The 10843-nt window shown below is 47.4% G+C and overlaps 2 protein-coding genes across 2 annotated transcripts; both read left to right on the forward strand.

Moving 5' to 3' along the window:
• Window positions 1-1036: 1036 nt before the first annotated feature.
• On the forward strand, window positions 1037-3232 carry PHALS_00921 (tkl protein kinase; the record flags this gene model as incomplete). Its single annotated transcript, XM_024730686.1, has 2 exons — window positions 1037-1479; window positions 1780-3232. 2 exons carry the CDS (start codon window positions 1037-1039, stop codon window positions 3230-3232), a joined length of 1896 nt encoding a protein of 631 aa, XP_024580939.1.
• Window positions 3233-3520: 288 nt separating this feature from the next.
• On the forward strand, window positions 3521-4015 carry PHALS_00922 (uncharacterized protein; the record flags this gene model as incomplete). The annotated part of the gene is made up of 1 exon (XM_024730687.1): window positions 3521-4015. One exon carries the CDS (start codon window positions 3521-3523, stop codon window positions 4013-4015), a length of 495 nt encoding a protein of 164 aa, XP_024580940.1.
• Between the last annotated feature and the right edge of the window lie 6828 nt (window positions 4016-10843).

The following is a 10843-nucleotide window of genomic DNA, read 5'->3' on the forward strand; positions in this document are numbered from 1 at the left end:
AAGGTAATGCCGAAAAAGAGTTAAGATGGACGCGAATGGTGTCAGTGCGACCATCCGTAACATTGTGGCTTCAACATATTTTATGCTGGAAATGCCGTGTCTCAAGAGGTAGGATATGTGACTGCCCGTTCTCGCGCGTGGTATCTTAGCAATATGACTCCAAGCGGGACGCGCTGTTGCACTGTCTTAAGCATATCAATTTTGATTGTCAGCTTATTTCTCGTGCCCTAAGAGAAATCTTAATTTTGTAATCTCAGACATTGGTATATACAGACTTGCGGAAGAAACTGGAAATGCTCCCACCGACACCAATTGAGGTTTTTCTGAAGGTGCATTTTGTAAACTCATCTCAACCGACCCTCGGCTGCAAATTAGTTGTATTTTTAGAAATACCTAAAGTCGAAATGCCATCCAGTCGCTCCAAGGATGGATTATGTTTCATATCCATAGAGGGTATAGTATCATCAGGATTCATTCTTTGAAATTGACGACGAGTAATACCAAGTGCAGCGGGTATGTCGAGCATCTCGCAGAGAGGTAGCGAAAACTTGTCTAAGCAAGTGCGCGTAAATTGGCGCACGAAAGACAGGCTTGTGCGCTCCACCCAAAAGCAAAATCTATGGCCTTTTCGAGTAGCTAGGTACATAGTTTGTTCGTCTTTACCAAGAATGGCATGTATTTGGAACACACTCAAGTTCAAGTCTGTTTCACTATCATGATTTTTATGTACCCCGAGCACAAGGCTAGCAGCCCATGTATCCACGGGCCTCTTGCGCGTTTTCATGTCATTATATTTATCACAGTACCCTACGCTTTATGTCTGAGAAACAACAATGTAAATACTGAGCTAGCGTCTACACAAAAAGAATCTAAACATGCTTCTATATTACATCTCAATCCTGCTCCCGCTGCTTACTCCATATTTGATCACTGTGTATCGTGTCACTCTACCTGATATACGATAAATGTCGATTAGTTGTACCTGAGTGCGTAAAGCTCTGTCTTCTCTAAATCTCTCCACTTTTCGCACTTCATCATGGTCAACTGTATCCCTCGCCAACAATGCAAATGGCCGCTCTCTACAGCTCTTACGCTATGTCATAATCTGCTAGCACTTGCCATCTCTTCAAACAGTGACATTCTCACGCGCTGTGAGAACCTTGAGAGTGAGTTTAAAGTGATAACTAAACCCAGTGATATCGAAGTACCAAATGAAGTACTAGTCACGTTATCTACACATTCAAACACATCGTGGAACGAACTGAACGATGCTACTAAGGTGGGATTGCTTTGGGTGCACGGTTACGTATTCTCAGGTGGTTTCGACAATGGAGACAAAGCCGGCGACACTATACTTCCAGTCTACACTCGCTGTTCAAACGGGTCTGCAATTGGAGTAGAAATGGCAAAAATTGGTGTCTTGTACGACGACTTTACAGCACAGTGTGTGACGACGCAATTTCAAGAATCAAGTGTCAGGTGTGTCGCTAATATCACGAGATCCTTTCAGTGTGCAATTGACAACTTGAATACCACGCTATTCTCAAGCAACAATATGTCCTTCTGGTCCTCTGCTGCTGTATATAATACCATGCCGTTTCCTCAAGTCTATCGCCACAACATCATAATAAGTGACCAGACAACGGACTTGCAAGTGTATTCGATTCACATGCAAAATGATAAATCAGGAATGTCAAATGACAATTCAGTCGACGCAATTATCCCGTGCCTGAGACTAGAGGATGTGATCGCTTCAGGTGGTGCTTTTGATTTCTGTAGGCCGGTGGTTGATCACGCAAAGGTGGAAGAATTTCTAGCAGCAGCTAAAATATTACCATTAACTCTTCAGTCGGAGATTTTGTATGGTGGTAGAAATACGACATTGTTTCTTGGTGCAATCATGGCTGGAATCTTCATGCTCATCATGACTGTAGTGATTGGCTACTGGTGTCACAGTAGAATAATGGGGAATGCTGAGCCTATAGTAGAGATTGGTGCAACCCAATCTGCGGGTTTTATCAGCATTGGACAATCGCCAGACACTAGTAGAGCCCAACCACTGGGTTTTATCTCTTGGGTGATTGGACGGCACGTGACTACGAACAACTTGTCAACTGCTAATATACATGCGATCGCTCAATCGACCCGAGGCCGATTGTCATCTTGGTATACATTTGGCAATGCTAGCAATTGTGAATCACAGCAATCCTCTACGGTTGGTACATGGTTCGGTGCTGAAGCTGGTGGCAAGAGTGTAAGCGAATATTGCGACGAATCTGAAGAGTTGACCACCTTCTTGCAACATCCAGAAGTACTTTCAAAATGTATTGCTTTTGACCAATTGACTTTTTTAAGTCTTTTATCAAAAGGAGCTTATGGTGAAGTATGGCTCGGACAGTTTAACACACAGCGTGTAGCCATTAAACGATTATTGCCGGAGAAATGTCAGCTGACTTCGAGTTTGGAACAATTTGCCGGAGAGATTCAGTTGATGTGTATGTTACAGCACCGTAATATTGTTTCTTTCGAAGGCTTAAGTTGGAACCGATTGCAGAATTTGTGCGCTGTGCTTGAGTACATGGAAGCAGGTGATCTTGATGCAGTGCTAAAGCAAAACCGAGACTGCTTTTCGTGGCAGCAAGAAAAGATTTCGATTGCGATGGATATCGCTGAAGGCTTAGTCTATTTGCATTGTCTACGACCTGTTATCGTACACCGTGATCTCAAGTCCAAAAATGTTCTTTTAAATGAAAAAATGCATGCCAAATTAAGCGATTTTGGCGTTAGTCGCAAGACTTTCATTAATGAAACAATGACTTCAGGCGTTGGAACGTTGTTGTGGACTGCCCCGGAGATTATTGAAGGCAAGAAATACTCGGAAAAAGCAGATGTTTATTCCCTTGGTGTTGTATTATCAGAAATGGACACCTGCGAATCACCTTTTTCGGATGTCATTTCTGAAAAAGGTGGACGGTTACCAGGCATGCAGCTTGCCCACTTCGTAAGGCTCGGAAACATTCGCGTTTCATTGCGCGACGACTGCCCTACCATTCTTCGAAAATTGATCATGGATTGTACGCAACTTGACCCCGACGCGCGGCCAAGCTCCATGCAAGTGGCATACACGCTGAAAAGCATCATTGCACCGGCGCTACGAATGTCATCATCAACACTTGTGACAACCTCGATTTCCACCTATCCTAGCTTTGACGCCCTGCAACGTAAAACTTGATTGCTAGTGTGAAAAGTCACAAAGACAATATACTGCGTTTGTCTGTCGCCTCAACATAAAAGCGTATTGGTTGAATTGCAGGCTCATCACATGTACTTCGGTCCTGCTTTCACGCTGAAAAAGGTGAGTCGATATATGTATTGTACAGATTTAACTTGATAAATATTCAGAGTATAAACAGTAAACTGGTTACGTGTGAGTGAGTGAAAAAGACTACAATAAAAAATTTAAACAGACATAAAGAAACATTTATCGTTAACTTTCATTTTGAAACCTACTCCAAGGCAAATGAGTGGAGCAGGCAACAATAAAAAAAATCAGATCACGACTGGCGCAACGGGATGTCACATTGAGGGCAAGCTGCAGAAAGCAGCGGTTGTGAATTCTGCAGTTGCGACCATGGAGGCAACACTGATCTCAAGCAAAATGAGCAAGAATGACATCAAGAAGGCGATCTCCCTCTTGGGAGCAAAGTATGGTCTTTTAATTGTTCCTATGTATTTATCATCAGTCTTGTTCGGTGCACAGTCATGCTCTCAGAAAACCGAGATACCGAACTCTTCCAAACATGCAGTTGCTGGTGGTGGAAATGCTCCAGCGGTTTGGAAAAAAGACCCCGACTATCTCAAGTTGAAAGCTCGGCGTGATGAAATCGTTGGTTACTTGAAGCAAACAGCTGACGAAGCTATCCAGCAAACTTTCAAGAACGAGATTGCTAGCTTGAATGTGGCCATGAAGGATGCGAAGATTAAAGCGCGTGAGCGTGAGGTGGCAAGTGATTAGTGTGGTTTATACAATAGCTAATCATGATAACTTTTTGAGTGACAAGTTCTTTATTCTAACCTCATTTGTATCTCTTCTCAATTTCGCTAGACAGCCTAATGATAATTAATTTTGTATTTTGCAGATCAATCAATGCTAGATAATACGCTCCTTTTTGTTCTACAATTTCTCAAGATAACTATCTGGCTAAAAAAACTTATAAATGTCCTAAAATGATTATACGAACCAATTCTGGTGAATGCGATTCCTTCTGTTCTCCGATAGCAAAGTATGGAGGAACTTTTATGTAGCATGTCTCTCACAGTCATCACAGTAAGCTGGCGACACCCTATTTCGAGTGTCCTATGTTTCAAAATGGTATCACCAATGAGAACATCACAGATTAATCATTTTCAACTTTCTATATAGCTGAAAGCACCAAATAACTTGCCGATTATATATATTGCAATTACGCGTTAAGTCACTTTGTACTTTTCCAATCTTATGCGCTATATCGCCCTAGCACTCATAAAGCGTAGCTGACACGAGAAATAAAACCACATTCAATCACACCAAGGTCACAGCATACTTAAACATTCTACCGGGTTTTGGTGACATTATTTGCAAGGTGTATGCACATGATCTAACGGTGCGTACACCGATATGCCCCAGCAAATGTGTACCACACACGTAATGCATTTTAAAGACACACTTCAAGAGCACCCACTGCACCCAAACTTCATTCCAATCATTGCTCGAAGCAGTATTTGCTCTTACTAATGTAACCCGCATCAGAAACGCTCTCTTAAACACGATCATATGGCTTGAAGTACCTTCGCAAAAGACGCGGTATTCGCGGTCCTAGAGTCATTCTTGGTCAGGCACTATGATGGGAGTGGTCATAGTGGCTCGTCGAGTCCCGAACCAACAACGTCGCCTTCACCAAGAAATACACAGAGTAGATGGGTTTCGCATGGCCTGGTATGGTTCACACAATATGGTGTGACCTCGCAATGGTGTGGCAATTATTAAACAAGAAGCCAGTACATGGCTGAAACAGCCAGTAGTTATGCATTAAATTAGGTTTTTCTATATATATAAGAAGACCTACAGATTTAAATATAGGCGGCATTGCGCAAAAAATCAAGAAGTACATCTTACGTTTCAAAAGAAGGAAGTGATTACCCTTGGGTTAAGTTATAGTTACTCTTGGAGTAAGCAGATTGCGATCTGCTACCTCGTGAACAAGCTTCTTCAAAGCAAAAGAGCTTTGGTAGCCCCGCTGCACTTGATAAAACTCGTAGTCAATCTAAACCGAGTGGTTACGATTGACCTCCTGTGAGGGTGGAGCAAATCTCCTATTTGCCCCAAGGCATGCAGAACGGGCTCAAAAAGCTGATGTCTCTGCGTAGCCTTAAGGGCTTCGACCCCTAGCTTACCTGAAGCGACCAGCGCCCGCCTAGAGGTGTTTTCCAGCTATCAAATACTCTGCTCAACCTAGAGCAGAAGATGTCGGCGTCGACTGCGTTCATGACGCCACCGTCGACGTCGGGTGACTCCTCCCAACCCAGGCCGCTCATGGTGCGCGTTAAGATCTACGAGGGTAAGGATGGAGATATTTTTCTGCTCTGGGTGAGAGAGGTCGGCATGACCATGGCGTCCGCCATGATTCAGACCGAGCAACAGCTCGTGGCGCGAGCTATCTCCATGCGCGGTGGTCGAGCGCGAAAATGGGCACTGACGTGCGGCACTTTGATCAAAGCGGCGTTTCCCTCCTGGACGGAGCTGAAGCTGCAGCTTGCGCGAGTGTTCTTTTCGCCTAACCAGGCATATCGCTTGTGGTCGCGTTTCCTTGCTGCTAGACAGGATAAGAAGGAGATGGTGGACTTTGATCAAGCGTTGTGTACTCTCATTGCCGGTATGGCAGCTGATCCTCTTCTCGATGACCGGGTTATGTAGGGCCTCAGCACTGGCGTGGCCGGAATTGTAGTCTTCCGTGCGCATCTTTCTTTTTTTGAAGAAGCAGTGAATGTGACATTGAATATCAAATTCAGCTTTCGGCCCGAATTGGTTGAAATGCACACTCTAGCAGCTCGTCGAGCGGGCCTGAGCCGATGGATCTTAGCTATTATGAGGACGAGGAGGTAAAGCTGCGAGCTGTCGGGCAGCATTCGAATACCTGATGTTGTTCTGTCTGTGGAGACTTTCATCACCTTTGAATTGGTTGTCTCCTGCTCAAGGCGTGTCAAGGTTCACCGAACCGACATCCCGCTTCTCACCAGTCTTCGAAAAGACGACAGCACCCAGTAGGCGCGGGGCGGCCAACTGGGGGAATCTAAGTTTTGTTTAGCCTCGAGGGATATAGGCAAGCTAGGCCATCCCCGAAGAGCTCCGTGCTCTTGAACTTGGTAAGTGTATGCAAGCCGGGCTTGCTAGTCGTGAAAGCGACCGTAAAGAAATTTGAGAAACCAAGGAAAATCTTGATCGACTCCGGGGCGTCGGGCAATTTCGCTCGACGCTCCACGATGGAAGGAAGTCAGCTGTATGCTGAAGCGCTGATAGCGCGGTTGAGTGCCATCGTCACTGTTTGCTCAGCGACAGGTATGTGTCACGGTGTCGATGGTCCCCATAAACCTCGGTGTCAAGTTTGTTGACTTTAATAGCGTGGAAGGCTGCTTAGACTTAGACTTGTTTTAAATGTTTGACCTCATCCTAGGTATGGCATAGTTGGCCATACCAAGGATAGGGTCATACTTACCATGAGCCATGGATCGACTGGAGGTCGAAGACGTTGGGGACTAAGCGCACGTCTCCTGCTGGAGTCATGAACCCACCCCAGCTGGCTAATGGCGCGGGTACTAATCCGAGGCGGTCAACGTGCTGAAATCGGAGTATTCCACAGTGTCGGATAGAGATCCCGAACATAGCTCGCGGGCTGAACATAGAGTGGCACTTAAGTCACTAAGCGTTTCTGAAGTATCAGAGCAGTCAGTACATGCCATGTGTGGCATGGTTGCCAAGACCGAGACATCGAGGGCGAGAACTCTACGAAGCACATGGAATGGCACGCAGTCCACAGAGCACTGCTCCCGTTTTCGCAGTCGCTGCATGCCACAAGTGGCATGGTTGGACGAGGTCCGAGGCATTTTGGGCATGGCTCTTCAGACGCGCGTGGAGTGGCACGTTATTTACTGGACGAAGACTGCGGAGCTAGCAGCTCTTCGTCGGTTGTTGTCGATAACATCACGATTCCAGTGGAGCAGGAAGTTGGGCTGACGCTGAACGACGTTGGGTGCGTGTTCCCACTGATCTGTGAAGAGGCGACAGCGACGTCGTATGCTAGCCACGAGACGACCCTGCCCCAGGATGTGCCTACCGTAGTCGATAGCACACAGCTATACAGTCTCGTCAACATTATGACAAGGGAGAGACAGCGACGTCTTCTTTGAGGCTATTCTACCGTGGATGCTCTTCTTGAGATGGACGAGATGTCCCTCGAAGAGTTCGGTGGTACCTTGAAGGCAGACGTTGCAGCCGATGTGATCATTACAAGACCGAACGAGGAGTTTATGTCGTCGTCGCTTCTGGATAAAGCTGTCCTTGAGGCTACCAAGAGGGTGCTGATCGCACGAAGTGGATCTTCGATTCTGACGGATCTCTCGGATCCGTTCTATTTTTTGGTGAGGGAATTTCAAGACGTCGTCCCCAAAGATCTGCAGTCGGTCCTACCTTCGAAGCGAGGCGTGCGTCATGCGATCGATCTGGATCTGAGGACCAAGTACTGCGTAACATCCAATGGCCCCTGCCCAAGGAGTAGTCCGACGTCATTGAGCATTTTTTCGTGCGAAGTACGACGTAGGAATGGTGCGTTGGAGCAAATCTCTCCATTCGACACACATATTTTGTGTCCGGAACCCGAACAGCAAGTTGCGTATCGTTCACACTTACAATTTACTCAACGCTGACACAGACGCCGATTTCTAGGAAAAATGCTCTCCAGAACACATGGCTGGATGTTCAAAGTACAGTGCACTCGACTAATAATTGCTTATTAGAGCGAGTGATATTCCGCTGACAGCGGTGAGTTCTCTAAGCGGTATGTTCTGAGAGTGGCTGGTGATGCCCTAAGTTAAGTGTACCATCAAAATTTAATAGTCTTGTGACGCAGTTGTTCAGGCCCCATTGGGCGTATGTACATATATAATTCGATGACATCTTCGTCCACGGTCGTACGGGGCACAGGAGGGCGGATGAAGAGAATCACATTGTCTATTTAAGAGCGGTGATCGAGTGCAGGCGCATAAATAAGCTGTATACTAATGCAGACAAGCGCATCTTTGGCGCCAAAGAAAATATATTAGAGTGCTTCATCCTAAAGCTTGGCCTTCAGTCGGATTCCGCTTAACGTCAAGGCCATTGTGGACTAGCCGGATATAAAGCATCAAATGGACTTGCGCAAGTGACTTGGCCTCGCCAATTACTTAAACAAGTACAATGAAAATAAGGGGAAATGGCGTGGCCATTGTCGAATCACATTAAAAAAGGATATGGATCTTGATGGGACACCGAGCATCAGGAGCTTTTGACGGGGTCAAAGATGGCCTCCTTCATGCATTAATACTGGCGTTGCTTGACAACCCTGGCCGTCCCATCAGTGTCGTCTGTGACGCTTCAGGCATTACCTTCGGCTGTGCACTGCTGCAAGCAGACGCTGAGGGGCAAGATCGGGTGATCGAGCTCAGATCTCGCCAGCTTAAGGCTGCGGAGCGGAACTACCCAGTTCATGACAAGGAGCTACTGATGAAGTATGCACGTGTCAAGTTCAGGGTGCACCTGCTTGGCTCAAAGCCGGTTGTGATCTACAAAGACCATGCGTCATTATGTACTGCAACTCAGTTGACTCACCTCTAGCAGAGGATAGCTCGATGGCCTCCCTTCCTCGCAATATATAATTTCGAGACGAAGTATAAGGCAGAAAAGCAAAATGCTTTGGCTGACGCGTTGTCAAGCTGACCAGACTTTAAACTTGCACTTGTCACGACGGTGACTTCATCCGTTTCGATTTGATTCGCGCCGCATACGGAGGTTATAATGTGTGTAGCGCTGCTACAAACTCTCGGAAGCAAGGAGTTTGGAGACTTGGACAAGTAGTTATAGTCGCGACTTCGTGCACGGTTGCGCCAATATTCATTGCATTATGGATTGCTGTATTATAGCACCGACTCGACGGATACATCACAAACTGTGGCTTCTAACGATGCCGATTTGAGGTACCGTATCCCCTATGAGGCCCACGCCACCCCAATCAGTGGTCATCTCGTTCGTGAGAAAACCTACAGCTCTGTGAGATGCCACAAGTGGTGGCTCAAGCTGTACAAATGGCCAAGCACCTATGTGCCCACGTGAGAGACGTATCAAAGGGTGCAACCATCTCCAAATGCGGCTGCGCCGCTGTCCAACCTACCGGTACCCACTGGGTGCTGGCAGTCCATGTGTTTGAACACTGTGTTTGGCTGCCAAAAGATTTGGCAGGCAACACGGGTGTCGTGGTATTCGTCGACCGGTTGAGCAAGATGGCTCATTTGGCGGCGGTGCCAGGCTTCATCGACGGGGTCGGTACAGCAACACTGTCCGTGGATCGTGTTTTCTGACAACACGAACTCCCAGAGTCGGTTGTCGCTGATAGAAACTCCCGTTTCACAGAAAACGTTTGGTCGATTATCTTCAAGGTGCTCGGCACCCAGTTGGATATGTCGACAGCGGATCCTTCGCAGACCGATGGCCAAACCGAAAGGGTGAATCGCGTCATCGAAGACGTTTTTCGCAGCGTCTGCGCTGGAGCGCCATGTTGCCACTCGTAGAGTTTGTGCTAAACAATGCAGTGCATTCCTCTACCGGTTACACGCCGTTCTACGTGAACGGGCTGGTTCAACCTCGCGTTTCGCTGACGCCGCCAACCCATGGCTCAGTGCTTGGTGGGGGAGGAATAGCGGAACGGCTAGCTGATGTCAGCCCCCTCACCATCCGCAAAGAATTCGATGACTCCTTGTCTACCAAACTGAGTGTCATACGGCACGTTCACGACGCGATGGCTGAAAAAAAAGACCTGCAGAAAAAAATGCAGATGAAAAAGGAAGAGGCAAAGTGAAAAGCTGTTAGGTCGGAGACTTGGTTTTATTAAACTTTCAAACCTGCCTACACATGCAGCCCCTGCTATCTTCCAGACAAAGCTTTGTTCACGGTTTGTTGGACCGTTTAAGGTTGTGACCAAGCGGGGCCTCGCGTATACGGTAAACCTCCCCAAACGGATGCGCACTCACCCGGTGTTTTGCGTGGGTTTGCTCAAGCTGAATCGGGATCCGGCGCATGGAAACGCGGAAGCGTTGGCGCCAGAGCGGATCCCATGGGCCCTCGTCCACGCAGAAATTGAACCAGCAACTCGTTCTGAGCACGGAGTGCAACACCCTCCATTTCCAATGGAGCCAGGCGCCCCACCGTTGTCTGCAGCGAAGCTTCGCCTGCTCCCCGGCTAGGAGTCACTTTGACAGAGCGCGGTAGTCCTCAAGGCGAGGCAGCCGGCGCACGACGCTCTCCGAATCATCAAGAACGTTCGCACAGCGATATGCTACTTCAGCATGACGCTAAGCGGAGTTCCGATCACGAAGGATCTCATCTTTAAGGGCTCGAAGAGCACCGCGGGTTACCGGACGGCGGTCGACCCGTCACCGCCTGCCACCGACACTTCTCGATGAGAAAGGTTGACGTTCACTATCATGTGAAACGTCTAGTGGGACGACGTCGTCACCAGGGTCAGACCCAATATCTGGTGAAGTGGCGGGGATATCCCGA

This window comes from Plasmopara halstedii (assembly GCF_900000015.1).
Source record: "Plasmopara halstedii genome assembly, contig: Scaffold_1211, whole genome shotgun sequence".
Lineage (NCBI taxonomy): Eukaryota > Oomycota > Peronosporomycetes > Peronosporales > Peronosporaceae > Plasmopara > Plasmopara halstedii.